This window comes from Mya arenaria, chromosome 17 (genome assembly GCF_026914265.1).
Source record: "Mya arenaria isolate MELC-2E11 chromosome 17, ASM2691426v1".
NCBI lineage: Eukaryota > Metazoa > Mollusca > Bivalvia > Myida > Myidae > Mya > Mya arenaria.
In genome coordinates, this window is record NC_069138.1 from 32412647 (window position 1) to 32428480 (window position 15834).

General features: G+C 35.3%; 1 protein-coding gene across 7 annotated transcripts in view; it reads right to left on the reverse strand.

Moving 5' to 3' along the window:
* The window catches only part of LOC128222975 (proto-oncogene vav-like), a 55062-nt gene that overhangs the window by 31642 nt on the left and 7586 nt on the right, over window positions 1-15834 (reverse strand). For 5 of the 7 annotated variants that reach the window (XR_008259260.1, XM_052932182.1, XM_052932185.1 and 2 more), the window contains exons 4-9: window positions 13630-13701; window positions 5710-5854; window positions 3661-3753; window positions 2694-2768; window positions 654-857; window positions 28-123 (exon numbers count right to left, since the gene is read on the reverse strand). Coding sequence is in view for 6 of the 7 variants with exons in the window: in XM_052932182.1 (XP_052788142.1) it covers window positions 28-123; window positions 654-857; window positions 2694-2768; window positions 3661-3753; window positions 5710-5854; window positions 13630-13701 (685 nt within the window). In the remaining variant the exon portion in view is untranslated. Of the gene's footprint in view, window positions 1-27; window positions 124-653; window positions 858-2693; window positions 2769-3660; window positions 3754-5709; window positions 5855-6332; window positions 6430-7972; window positions 8082-13629; window positions 13702-15834 lie in introns of all 7 variants that reach the window. The other 2 variants (XM_052932184.1, XM_052932183.1) reach the window with 2 other exon arrangements.

The window sequence follows — 15834 nt, forward strand, 5'->3', positions numbered from 1 at the left end:
TACATGGACTATATTAGCAAAACATACCCTCAGTAGCAGGTGGTATTTGAGCACTCGCTGCATTGGCACATGGAGCAGATCACGCAATCGAAACCGGCCCTCATTGGCAGTCCTCTCACACTCCTGTAACAAATGTGCATGGCTTATGTTGGAAGGAAATTTTCACACCAAAGAATCATAATAATGAAGTTGTAGACATTCTGAAAGTGTATGATGCCAATGCTATCACCATCTCCAAATTTTATATAGAATTTGTATAAAATAAATTAACAACAGGGATGTGATGGACCTTGCAGTTGAAAGGCTGAAACTATTTTGATGGGTTATGGGTACAGCTGAAAACCCCTAATAGGAAGTAGAACTTGCTTTTTAGATGTCCTTTGATTTATTTTTGATTTTTTAATTGAATCTGCGGAAATCCCCAAATATACAGATAAATCACATTCCTAAATAATCTGACCAAACAAACATCAGAAAGCGCCATTAACTTACTACTGTTTTTCTTGAGTCTTGCAAGTCTGACATGTACTTTAAAGTTCTTCCTGAGCCATAACTAGCATGCAAAAACACAAAGGCTTCGGAAATATTCCAGGCAAGCCTTTTTGGTGACAAACAATACAGACAATCGTGAAACTCCATCACCCAATACATACCTCTATCTTATCCCTGACTTGCTCATTCTTCTTGATCAATTCCTCGATGTGCTCCTGTGCGCGCGGAAGGTTGGAGCAATAGTCCCCGTACAGCAGGAACTTGCTCTTGTATTTGATGAACACTTCGTGTAGCCGGGTTTTCCCCGGACTGTAACACGCCTTCTCCAGCTCATGGAAGAAGACTGAGTGGACCTCCTCCATACGCTGGATCATAATTTAAGTACTAATGAGAGTTTGGTTGGACGAGCTGGGAGTTTGGTTGGACGAGCTGGGAGTTTGGTTGGACAGGCTGAAAGTTTGGTTGGAAGAGCGGAAAGTTGGGTTGGACGATCTGAGAGTTTGATTGGAAGAGCTGAGAGTTTGATTGGAAGAGCTGAGAGTTTGATTGGACCAGCTGAGAGTTTGGTTGGAAGAGCTGAGAGTTTGATTGGAAAAGCTGAGAGTTTGGTTGGAAAAGATGAGAGTTTGGTTGGAAGAGCTGAGAGTTTGGTTGGAAGAGCTGAAAGTTTGGTTGGACGTGCTGAGAGTTTGGTTGGAGGAGCTGAGAGTTTGATTGGAAGAGCTGTGAGTTTGATTGGAAGAGCTGAGAGTTTGGTTGGACAAAATGAGAGTTTGGTTGGAAGAGCTGAGAGTTTGATTGGAAGAGCTGAAAGTTTGGTTGGAAGAGCTGAGAGTTTGGTTTGACGAGCTGGGAGTTTGAGTTTGGTTGGAAGAGCTGAGAGTTTGGTTGGACAAGATGAGAGTTTGGTTGGAAGAGCTGAGAGTTCGATTGGAAGAGCTGAAAGTTTGGTTGGAAGAGCTGAGAGTTTGGTTTGACGAGCTGGGAGTTTGGTTGGACAGGCTGCAAGTTTGGTTGGATGGGCTGAAAGTTTGGTTGGACGAGCTGAGAGTTTGGTTGGACAGGCTGAAAGTTTGATTGGAAGAGCTGAGAGTTTAGTTGGAAGAGCTGGGAGTTTGTTTGGACAAGATGAGAGTTTGGTTGGACGAGCTGGGAGTTTGATTGGAAGAGCTGGGAGTTTGATTGGAAGAGCTGAGAGTTTGGTTGGATGAGCGGGGAGTTTGGTTGGACAGGCTGAAAGTTTGGTTGGAAGAGCTGAGAGTTTGGTTGGACAAGCTGAAAGTTTGGTTGGACAAGCTGAAAGTTTGGTTGGACAAGCTGAAAGTTTGGTTGGACGTGCTGAGAGTTTGGTAGGCCGAGCTGAGAGTTTGGTTGGGAGAGCTGAGAGTTTGGTTGGGAGAGCATAGAGTTTGGTAGGACGAGGTGAAAGTTTGGTTGGACATGCTGAAAGTTTGGTAGGACATGCTGAAAGTTTGGTAAGACAAGCTCAGAGTTTGGTTGGAAGAGCTGAGAGTTTGGTTGGAAGAGCTGAAAGTTTGGTTGGACGTGCTGAACGTTTGGTTGGACGTGCTGAGAGCTTAGTAGGACAAGCTGAGAGTTTGGTAGGACGAGCTCAGTTTGGTTGGACGCGTTGAGAGTTTGATTGGAAGAGCTGTGAGTTTGGTTGGACAAGCTGAGAGCAAGGTTGGACGAGCTGAAAGTTTGGTTGGACAATTTGAAAGTTTGGTTAGACATGATGAAATTTTGGTTGGACAAGCTGAAAGTTTGGGGGAAGAGCTGAGATTTTGGTTGGAAAAGCTGAGAGTTTGGTTGGACGAGCTTAAGAGTTTGGTTATAAAAGCTCAGAGCAAGACAATCTTAACACCATATAAAAAAGAGTTAGGATTTTCATGCACTACGTCCTTGTTATAGTGACTAAGACGGACAAGTTGCTTACCTCAGGGCATTCTCGATTACAAATAGCATCAGATCGTATTCTTATTTCTCAGGTAACATTGTGTCAACAAGCAGATTTTTTTTTTGCTTCACAACAGTTGTTGTTAAAATAGAAGTTAAAATGATGCCTGATTGGTTGACAGAAATGTCATCAATAAATTTACTGTGAATAATGTGCTTCAAATATCATACAGAAATGGCAAAAATTGACATAGTTACATTGAACAATGGAATGTTACTTCTTTCTTTAATTGGATCATAATTACCTCTACAGAGCTGAATATGATGTCCTTGTCTGTCTGTGAGAGGAGAGAGCTGGCCATCAGCGGCTGTATGAAGTACTGGAATACAAAAACAGAGACAAATGTCAGGCAGTGAACTTTTAGATCTAGGTCAATCTGCACAAAATGCACAAGCCTGACAGGCCTGAGTATGGTAAAATCTCTTCTGGGCCTATACAAAATTCAGTGCCCCCCCTAGGGCTCGTCATTTATTGGCATTTAACGATACAAATTTGGCCTTTAAATTCAAAATGTCATAGGCCACCATAGCCTGTGTTTCCAAACTCATTTCATCCAGACTGAATTAGGTTAAATGTTTCACAGTTGTGAATTGGCAATGAGGCGTGTCGTGGCACAAACACTTGTTTTCAGTTGAAATTTGGACTAAACCCAACAATTATTAAATCCAGAGTTAACTGCCTAACTTAAAATGTGTGTATTCTCCCGGGCAACGGTGTATCAAGTTTCATTTCAATATCTTCAACTGTTTTTACAGCCCAGACAAGCCGGAATACAAAACATTTTGACCTATGTATGACCTGTAGCTTGACCTTTGACCTACAGAACTGATTCTTGCACATGACACTTGAATCTTTCTCATGAAAGCATATGTGCCAATTATTTTTAAATCCCGGTGAAACTACCAAGGAAAGCCAAAATGTGAGAGATTTTGACAAATGACCTTTAAGTGTGACCTTGATCTTTGGACCTAAAGACTTGGGACTTGTACACAACACCTGTCTTTAATAATCATGGTGAACAAATACCAATTTATTTTTAAACCCCCCAATGCATGGCTAAGCTACAGCCCAGACCAGCCAAAACCAGACTGATGCACATACACATACTGCCATTATGGCTACAATGAGGAGGTCACTAAAAGCGGTCTCAACAAACAAAATACTTATATATTTTGAAGTAGAACTATCAAGTTCTTCAAAGGGTTGCTTACGTTTACGATCATTTTAAGGGCGTCTACGTAGTTTCTCTCTGTGTCAACCATCTCCTTGATACAGTAGTCCCTCTTTGTCATAGAAGCCTCGCCCTGTGATCAAACGTTACACATTCTATATAAGTAGATGATATTTCATGATCGAACATATTTAATAAATTTAGCCAGAGTAATGGGCCTTGCCATTATATTGCAATTTAGGTAATCTTAAACTATAATGACTATTTCAGATGAAAAGCAAATTACTTAAGAGTTACTGTATATTAAAACAATGTGAAAAAACAGCTATTATGTGTAATAACAAAACAACTTTGTTGAGTTTGTCAGGCTTATAAGGAATAAAATGCAATGAATAACTTATATTTTTCAATGATATACATGTTGTATTTATTATTACAAAGAAGTTCAGGAGCAGTAGGAATGGAAAATATACTCAGAACTGAAATAGCCTCAGCTAGTGTTATTATTTAAATGGTTGTTAATAAAAATGTTATGAAGTTTTTACTAGTGTTTAGGATTAATATATTGTTAAAAGAAACTCTTCAAAGCTCTACAAAGATAATGTTGGCATGTTATGTGTCTTGTCGACTGAAATAAAAACTGATCTTGAGGTCATCTCCTGTCATAAAGAAATTATATTGCTAAAATATTGCCAATAATTATTATTTTCCAAAACGTGGGGCTTTAAAATAAATAATTTGTTGGTTTTTCTCCTTAAAACTGTCCTTACCTTATTCCCTGCAGAAGTCTTGAAGTGAAGTCATCTTATTGTATACATGTTTTACTTACCTTACACTGCGTTTAATTTGTAAAATGTTTTCAACTGATATTAGGAGACATGCATAAGTTTTAATTGGACAGGATCACAAAACGGCTTTAGACAAAATTTAACTGTCCCAGATTAATTTATTGTGTAACAAGGGCACTTTTTGGTTATAATTTTTTGAGATGCCTTCCTAAATTATTGAGATATAAAGTAGTTTATCTGAACATTAAACTTCAGTTATTTTTTTGCTCAAAACATACAAAATTAGCATTTCGTCATAATAGTTTTCTTTGTTTTTCATTGTTCAAAAAAAAGTATTAAATATGACATAATTATCAGACAATTTCTTGACATGACTTAACAAAATGTTTAATAAAAATTCCTGTTTAATATATTGGAATTTTTGAACAATTGCATGTAAATCTTGAGCTCTTCATTAAAACTGTGAAAAACATTATTTTTCAGGCGAAATAATTAAGTCTCCTTTATTATAAACCATGTCAGAATGTTGAGGATGTGACAGCAACATGTAACAGCCTTCTGTTGTATATACACAGCAATAAAATGAAACGAAACGAAAGCTGACTTTTTTTGTAAAAACATACATCACATAATAAACATGATTTATAAATGCTTATAGCATTTCTTTCAAACAAATGCAAACTTTCTGCCTGTCTGATATCTATTGATTGTAAAAGCTCAATTCTTTGTGAAACTGTCCAAAATGCTCTAGATGAAAGTCTAAGTTAACACTACTACATTGAATATACAACACCAACTATATTATTATAAACACCAAAGCCTTGATTAATGGTGCTAAAACGTGATATATTTAGTTATTATAGAAGTATTAGATAAAGGACACTCTTGCAACTGACATATTTTCAAATCTCACAAACTTTTTATTATACTTAATAAACATCACATAAGTGACTTAAATCAAATTTATAATAAAATTGCTAACTAGCACGGACTTGAACTTTCAATTATTTTTTCAAAGATTAGGTACATAAAAAATCTATCAGTTGGAAATTTAAGCATAGCCAAGAATCCAGTAAATAAGGGAAAAGAAAGAAAAAGGTTATAAAAAGTAAAAAGAAATAATATCTAAAAAAAATAATAATTCTTTCCCAGACGTTTAAACAGTTTTTTCTTCTTTTAAAAGATGTTTAAAGAGTTTTTTCTTCTTTTAAAAACATTGCATTTCTTAAACTTGCAAACAAGAAATAAACATTAGCCTATGGATGGGGGGTTTGTTGGTTAAATAACATGTGAACACATACTGGGACGCTTAACCGAGATGAACTTCCACTGGGGTGCGTAGTTCTACGTTTACGTTTCATAGACACGATATCCTCGTATATTTCATCATCACCCTCCTGGTAAACTGAATCGTATAGTTCCTCATTATCTTCGATTCCATGGTCGCTAAGAAACAAGGGAGACAACAACATAAAAGTTAATAAACCAAACCAGGCAAAAGGGAGTTAACTGCAACAAAAGGGAAATAACTTAAACTTAAGGGGGTTAACTTAAACACAACCAGGCACAGGAATTAGAAAAACAAAGAGCTTCAACCAAATGAGTTCAATTGATGTATTATGATAACTTAGCAGTGCTTCTACTTATTAATTCAAATGTAATGCAAAATCAGTTTATTTTTGTTAAATCACCATTAAAGCAATAATATTTTCTTCTGATTTCACTTTGTATTCCTATTTGACATCATACTTATAAAAAAAACAAAATAACATGTAATGGGCCATCAAAAGAGCTAAGTTGGTTGAATTCTATGAAAGCTTAACTGAAAAACAAAACAGAAGTGAAATGAGCAAGACTGGTGTACACTGGTTACAGAAGCTCCACGCTGATAATTTCTATAGTGGCATCTACAACATTCCCATACAATTCGAGACTTGAGCTGCACGATATCCTGGTACGCGTCCTCCTCAAACACTTCGTATGTCCCATATATCTCTTCATTGTCTTCGAGCTCATTGTTACTGCACAGGACAGACAATTCATGCATTACAGGGGAAGTAAGTCATAACACAACGGAGGTTATTAGAGTAGTAATGACAAAATATAAAAGAGTTCCACCAAAGTTCTACCAAAATTAACAACAAAAAGGGAACATATTTCTCTGCAAAAAAAATATCAAGCATGTTACATCCGACTTTGTCAAAGTAAAAAAGAAATGTTTCATTTCTTGTTAAAAGCTAAACAACCACAAATCTTGTGCATAGTCTTGCCCACAGATTGAACGGTGCAAAAATAACAAATAAATGCAGTCTATGCTCAAAAAAAAATAAAAAAAATATTTGGCTTTACCAACCAACATTATTGTGGCTCTATCAATAAATTTCAATTTTGATTTTGACAAAGCATACTTTTAAGATATATATTTCTGAAAAGGTTAACTATTTTCTGATAATAATTAATTATATATATATAATAAATTTTGAGATTTGTTCTCCAAACCTACAATCTATGGCATTGACCATTGTCGGATTTATCATGCCATGGTCAAAAACAGTCTCACAATAATACAAAGTACATAAGTACTAACTGGGGCTTTATTCATGAGGCAACATAAGTAAAATGTTCAAATCAGTGGAAAATTGCAGTCTTTTGGGGTTGAATTTCAATAATTGTTTTATGAAACATAAAATTCAGAAAGAAAATCCTCTATTGGAGATATGCTTCCGAAAAAAAAATGATTAAAAGTTAAAGGGGACTTGAACAATCTTTGTCATAAATTTGGATACTTTCAGTGACAGGAATTCTCACAATAAGGTCCTTTGTGAAAACAGCCCCTAATCAATATCATGCATCACCTTCCAAGATGCACCATGCAAGGCCTAAAAACTCAAAAATATGTTATATATTATAGAGCAGGAACTGAAAATGGTAGAAAAGAAACCACTATGTAAGATATATAGGTCACCGATAAACTGTTATCAAAGATACTCTCAACTTGTTGATAACAGCTAGCCAACAAGGAAGTACACCCACAGCTTTGTCATTGTATAAAAAAATACTTTTCGAACCTTATCTCATTGAAAACTTTAATTATCTTAAACTATCAATGCAAAAGAGGCATAAATATTATAGGTTTAGCTATACCATTATTTTTTTGAGTCTTGAATATCTTTGACTGACTTCATGCATTGAAATCTTAAGTGCACCTACCATATTGCTTTTTTATTGGACATCTCTTTGTAATCATCTACAATCATGAGAAATCATTTCTGTCATGTCTGTTATTTGAACCTAAATTGGTAAACGGATTGGCACTACAAAACAACCATTTCAAACCCTATTTTCAAAGATTTATCTCAATGGTGTGCTGATTGTTTGAAACAATTTATTGAGCAATTTTATTCCCACATGTTGTTATTTTACACATGTGACAAAAATAATTTCTCATGTAAAAACTATTGACCGACAGAATAGCAGAGCCCTCGTCCTGGTACATCGCCTATCTGAAAGTGTCTACTGGGACGGTTTGCCCTATGCTAGACAAGACAACACTTAGCCCAGTACCTGTGGCCCTGCTGGCCGTTTCAAATTACATAAATCATCATAAATTTTCTCCTCGCGGACATTTTCCGACACATTAACCACGTCTTGTTCCTCTGGTACATCACTGAATCTATAAATAGAATCAACCTATAAATAGAAATATATATTAAAGGGACTCAATCACAGATTTAATGGCAATCAACAAAGCTCTAATTTTATCTTTTGATAATTAAACCAAGGTTGTTCACATTCCAGACACATTTAATTATTTTGATGCCTGACTCTTTAAACATGAATGAGTCCCTTTAATAAAATATTAAATCTATAAATAGAATATTCACATCAAAAACCGAAAGGATTTTATTATGATTTTGTTTACGGCAAATATCATAAAATGATATTTAGATAGGAAGTAAAATTTTATTTCAGGATAATTTAATGATATTTAAAGCAAAATTTCAATTTACATAGGTAGGTTATGCAAAAATTTAAATCTATATTATTAATGCATTAAAATAGCTATGGGCATGCAGTAAAACAAACTTTGAAGACAAATGCACACATTCAACTAGCTCTTTAAATGCATAAATCTTATCACCTAAATCTACATCAAACAGTTTTTATCATCATTCTAAAGAAAATACGATCTAAATACCACATTTTTACCAAGACCTACATTTTTCCCTTAATTGATTAAAATGGACTTAAAACCAATATATTGTATAACTACATGTTTATATGTTCTTTAAACATATGGAGAGGCTATTGAAATTGCAGCAGAGATATATTCGTCATCCACAACTGAGCTATTTCTCTGACAGCAATCCATGTCCAATATTGATGCTTAGTGATCCCATATTATTCTGTTATCTTTTGAAAGATATTTACTTCCTGATTACTACCAGAAAAGATACAACCTGAAGTACATCATGAAAGTAATAACTGTTTGTTATATTAATATTATGTGCTGTTTATTTCAACTGAAATCAGATATAAAAATTCATAGTTTGCAATCTTAGAAGGCCAAAAAACTTCTTTGTTATAATATTTTTGGTTGTTTTTTTCTGAATACAAAACCTTTCATATAACTCCAAAATAATTTGTTTTGTGGTCACCAGACATCCAAAATTCTCATTTTTGTGAACAGAAATACCTCAACATGGGGTAATTATATGGGGAGAATTATTTATGGACGAGGGCAGTAAACTCCTGACAGTTAGAACAGAATTGATGACATTCCAAATATGTCTTCTCAGCTATTTTTATAGAATAATTCCAGCTATGTGCTTGTCTGACCGATCCAGTAGATGCTCTGAGTCATGGCTTGAGAAATTACCATAGACACAATAATAGACTAGAAAATTATAGTATAGTTTCAGCTTGCAGTGTAAAATGTGAAAAAGCTAAAATGACCACACCAAAAAGACCTATTAGTCTTTTCGATTAAAATCATACAAACAATTTCATATTCATTAAAGATTGGTCTTAAGAAAGTCAAAATCTTATAATAAACTTATGTATGATGAGGAAAAGAATCAAAGTACATGACATGTAAGCTTAAATCAGCGACAAAAAATTGTTGTATTTACTTCCTAATTGCTTTATTTATTTCATGAAAATACATCTATCGTTGGTAAGGATTAAGAAAAAAGCTTCCTTCTAGACAGGAAGACTTGTATACACGCTATCTATTATGCAACGAGTCTGAATTAAGAGATGCAATTCTACTTAAGACTCTTCAATCTATTAACTGCTAAATAAAGTGACAGTCATAAATAAATGAATTATTAGATATGGCAAATTTTTAAGCCCTGAAACAAACACCTGTAGGGGCCATTAACAAATGTATGACAAAATATCATCAGTTTCAGAACTTCAGTTTGATCAACACTAGTTTAACAAATAAAATTGAAACTCTTGCTGACAAATTGAAATTATCTTTGTCTTAAAGCTTCATTCTCACAGATTTACCGTTTTTCCAACTTTTTTATTTTTTGTCTTAGAATGAAAAACTCTTTGCGTAAATATGTGCAATATGTGTGATATAAGACTGCTGACAAAAAATCAGATCGCAGATTTTCATATTTCCATTCTAAAAGTGCTGTTTTATGGCTTAAACCGTTTAAAAACAAGAGCACTGCGAAACGGAGCATTATACGCCCGAAGAAGATTCGGCTTGAGGTCCTTTTAATGTAGTGATGATTTGTGTAAAGTTATTTGAAAATCGCTTTATTAGTTACTAAGTTTTGGCCCGGACACGGAATTGCTAACGGACGAGTAACAAAGATGTGGCCCGGACACAGAATTGCTAAAGCCCCCCATGGTGATTCTAGTCTTTGAGGTATGGACCTGGAAATTGCGCGCGACACATCCTTTTAATGTAGTGATGATTTGTATAAAGTTATTTGAAAATCGCTTTATTAGTTACCAAGTTATGGCCCGGACACGGAATTGCTAACGGATGAGTTACAAAGATGTGGCCCGGACACAGAATTGCTAACGCCCCCCATTGGTGATTCTAGTCTTTGAGTTATGGCCTGGACATGGAATTGCCAACGTCCCCCCATGGTGATTCTAGACTTTGAGGTATGGACCTGGAAATTCCATGTGACACATCCTTTTAATGTAGTGATGATTTGTATAAAGTTATTTGAAAATCACTTTATTAGTAACAAAGATGTGGCTCGGACACAGAATTGCTAACGCCCCCCCATTGTGATTCTAGTCTTTGAGGTATGGACCTGGAAATTGCGCACGACGCATCCTTTTAATGTAATGATGCTTTGTATAAGGTTATTTGAAAATGACTTTATTAGTGACCAAGTTGTGGCCCGGACACGGATTTGCTAACGCACCCCCATGGTGATTCTAGGCTTTGAGGTATGGACCTGGAAATTGCGCGATACACATCCTTTTAATGTAGTGATGATTTGCATAAAGTTATTTGAAAATCACTTTATTAGTTACCAAGTTATGGCCCGGACACGGAATTGCTAACGGACGAGTAACAAAGATGTGGCCCGGACACAGAATTGCTAACGCCCCCCCCCCATGGTGATTCTAGTCTTTGAGATATGGACCTGGAAATTGCGCGCGACACATCCTGTTAATGTAGTGATGATTTGTATAAAGTTATTTGAAAATCGCTTTATTAGTTACCAAGTTATGGCCCGGACACGGAATTGCTAACGGACGAGTAACAAAGATGTGGCCCGGACACAGAATTGCTAACGCCCCCCATTGGTGATTCTAGTCTTTGAGTTATGGCCTGGACATGGAATTGCTAACATCCCCCCATGGTGATTCTAGACTTTGAGGTATGGACCTGGAAATTCCATGGGACACATCCTTTTAATGTAGTGATGATTTGCATAAAGTTATTTGAAAATCACTTTATTAGTAACAAAGATGTGGCCTGGACACAGAATTGCTAACACACCCCCATGGTGATTCTAGTCTTTGAGGTATGGACCTGGAAATTGCGTGCGACACATCCTTTAAATGTAATGATGCTTTGCATAAAGTTATTTGAAAATGACTTTATTAGTGACCAAGTTATGGCCCGGACACGGAATTGCTAACGCATCCCCATGGTGATTCTAGTCTTTGAGGTATGGACCTGGAAATTGCGCGCGACACATCCTTTTAATGTAGTGATGATTTGTATTAAGTTATTTGAAAATCGCTTTATTAGTTACCAAGTTATGGCCCGGAAACAGAATTGCTACCCCCCCCATGGTGATTCTAGTCTTTGAGGTATGGACCTGGAAATTGCGCACCACATCCTTTTAAGGTAATGATGCTTTGTATAAAGTTATTTGAAAATGACTTTATTAGTGACAAAGTTGTAACGCCCCCCCATGGTGATTCTAGTCTTTGAGGTATTGACCTGGAAATTGCGCGCGACACATCCTTTTAATGTAATGATGCTTTGTATAAAGTTATTTGAAAATGACTTTATTAGTGACAAAGTTGTGGCCCGGACACGGAATTGCTAACGCACCCCCATGGTTATTCTAGTCTTTGAGGTATGGACCTGGAAATTGCGCGCGACACATCCTTTTAATGTAGTGATGATTTGTATAAAGTTATTTGAAAATCGTTTTATTAGTTACCAAGTTATGGCCCGGACACGGAATTGCTAACGGACGGACAGACGGACGGACAGACAGACGGACAGACGATGGAGGCCATAACATAATACGACCCTTCAGGCGTATAAAAATGCATAAAACATCATATTTGGAACGGAAAAACGACATTCAGCGATCTGATCTTTTGTCAGCAGTCCTATATCACTGGTTTCAATGGATTTTCACAAAAATTTGCTCGTTTCAAGACAAAAAATAAAAAAAATGTCAAAAAGTTTTATCTGTGAGAGTGCATCTTTAAGAATTCATTTCGTATAATATGTTTTGAAATAAAGTGATCTTATGATACAACTGTTGTTAAAGGGTCTTATTATCTGTCTGTTGACTGCAGCCTTCATTAGAGGCTCTTAAATTCCAGGGACCCATTTTAATAAATATCATAAGGCTTAAACTTGTATCGTTTGAGGAGTATCCCTGTTTTTGCCGTAAGCTGCATTTCAATAAAAGATATTGTAATAACCTTTATAGCATAATCCTGCAACTGAAGTACCTTTGTTGTTGAACCCAAGCACTTTTAAGCAGTAAAGGGTTACGCCTAAGATATTTTATTGAAACGGGGTCTTATTTCAGTAAGAAATCTTAGTTGTAAACCTTATGTTGCTTAAGAGTGCATGGCCTTAGAGTGCTTGTGGACACGAGCAACTTACTGGCAACTTTAAGGGTATAATCTGTACAATAAATGCTCAAAATGGTCAAAATTCCACATAACCTACTAACCAGAAGGAATGGACCTACACAAGAACAAAATGGCAGATAGTAAGAAGGTAAGAACAATGTGTGCATAATTTGCAGCGAAAATTAAACTTCATTAATGTAAACAAAATTACTTCTGCTTCCTGGTTGTTTAATGCAAGTAACTGTTCTGACTTGACTCGATTTTATCCTTGGAACAAGTGCCGAAGACGCCCTTTCATTTTGAAAATAATACTTCCTAATTTATTCTTGACACTCACTTGTCATTTAACTGAATTTTTGACCTATGATATTTTGTCATTCACTTGTTAATAAGATGGTCCCTTATTGATGGACACGTACGTTCTTGTGAATATTGACTTTTGAATGGAGACTAAAAAAAACGGGCCGAAACATTATAGTGCATTGTTAGGGAATTGGGTCAAACTAATGCCCTGATATTAAAATACAATCCTGTGAACTAACAACCATCTATTTTATCATGAATTATTAGTATTGAAAAACCTACTTTAGATTATCAGTCATATAAAATAATCAAATTAGCACAAGCATGCAAATTGGAATAAAACCCGGGCTTGTAAAGTCTGAATTTTGTCAAATGTTTATATATTTGGGCTTGTGGGTTATAATTTAATTAAATTATATTAGGGCTTATTCACGAAAATCTTAATTTCAATGACTGCATATAATAGTATGCTCAGTCCAGGAATATTTGAAGCTTCCGTTATACCAGTATATTTACTATTTTAATAGAAATCCTAGCCATACAACACCAATGTCATATATATACTAGGAATATTTGAGTGGTTAAGGCTGGTTTCTATAGTTACTTACATAGCCATGTTGGACAGATTGCCGTAAATATCTTCCTCAACTTCATCATTTTGGTCATTTGGGGGGAATCCTCTACAAGATCAAATACATTCAGGTTTAAACAACATTCTCATATGCAATATATGGTTAGTTCAACCTCTTTTGGCTTGTGTCAAATTAGTGCAAGGGTTCTGAATTTGCCGACCAGTATGGTAATGAACAGAAACAGAGCTGTCATTCCTTTGATATTGGGGCACATTCCCTACCTTAAATAACTTTTTTCCCCACAATTTTGTGTTAAAATCCCTTCAAGTTGTTCCATTTTTGAATGGATATTTTCTTTCAAAATCAGATATAAAATTCATAAGATATTAATGATATGTAACACATTTTTTGCCTGCAATTTGCTGTCAAAAGGTTCCGGCTTTTCCCTGATAATGTCAATGTGATTGTTTAATAAGTAGGACTCAATAATTCACCACTCTTTTTTATTGAAGCGTATAATATAAAATTCTGTTTAATCAAAATCCCCTTTTTCTGACAAAATTTCCCTTGCCTCTGAGGCCCCAAGAACTGATGGACAGCCCTAAAACTGTTCAACATCTCATTATAGCAGGTCTGGAATATTTTTCGGAGAATAATTACAAGTCAAACTGTCAGAACCTTAGTCTCAAACACATATTCAACTTAATTTACAAGCCAAAAGAGTTCAGAGTGTTAACACTAACTTTCTTCATGCAGCCTTTAAACTTTTTCACAGTGACAGTTTTTTTTATTCAAATTCAGCCCAAAACTTTATTTTATTCTCAGACCTTACTGATAAAATACTGGCACTGTATATATCAGGATAGAGACTGAATGACTGCATGAAACCACAACCAGTCTACAAATCAAAGCCTACAATATTCAGGGAGCTGTTTCATTAAGACTCCTCAGGAGAGATTTTGCTCCTAGGAGAGATTTTCAACAGTGCATTTCTACTACTCTGAAAAATTCTTGATGAAACGGCCTCTGAATCTCGATTTAAGGTACCAATTAAATTTGGCTGATTGTCCAGAACTTTGTTTAAAGTTAACAACATTGTTAACATCATAAATTGTTAACTTTCAAATTTTTACATTTCTGGAGGTTTTATGTTTGAGACATTTTTTCAGTTGTATGTGATAACATTTAACCCTTAGGCTGCTGATGGCAATTTTAAAGGCTTTGCAAACAGCTTGGAACCAGACCAGACACCGAGTAACTCGGCGCCTGGTCAGGTTCCAAGCTGTTTGCCACTCAGTCAATATATCCCCAGTTAGTTTTAAGTAAATTGAAAGAAATTTAGAATAAACCAGACGACATTTTTGAGCAGACGACAATTTACCCAGCATGCAAAGGGTTAAATAAACTACCACATCATCAAATACTTTATGTTCAAAAGTTAACAACATAGACTAGTCGTAAATCACAATGTTAACTTTAAGAAAGTTCTGAACAATCAGCCTAATAAGAATTTCATTTATAAAGATCCAACAGCTACAAGATATTTACATGACTGTTGTGAACTGTTTGTGGTATAGGACATGAAACACTAGCTACTAACATACAAGAGAACACACTTGGCTTAACAGGCCACTATAAACACAAATATTGAACTATATAATGCAAAACAATACAAACAAGACTGCAAGGTTATTTTATTCATGAGAAACACTTCCTGTTTTATAACATATATTTACTTGGCTTAATGTTTGTGCACGTTCATCAAACACCTGATAATACTTTATCCTGTGCATAAGATAATGAAAGTTAAATACTTGGATAATGATTATGTTGAGAGTGTACAATTAATAATTCAAAGTTAAATTTCACATATTTTCTTATTTTAAACAGTACTCAAATATTCAATCAAATCTAATTAAAGATGGTAAAATGACACTTCGAAACCATAGCAATCCTTAAATACATTTATATCAAGGCTAAAAATTACTTAATACTGCGTTAATAGCACTCATTTTCTTCATTCAAAACATTATTTCTTACACAAACTTTTAAACCAGAAAAAAATCTTAATATTTATGCAACAAGGTGCGCTAGGAACTGGTAAAATACACTGTTTGTTATCAACCAACTGGATCAATGCAATAAATATGTGTAGGGGAGGTCATAATGTTTCACACTCCGATGATTGTCTCCCTTGGGTTAATACACAGGAAGGGAGACAACTCACTTGCAGAGTTATGT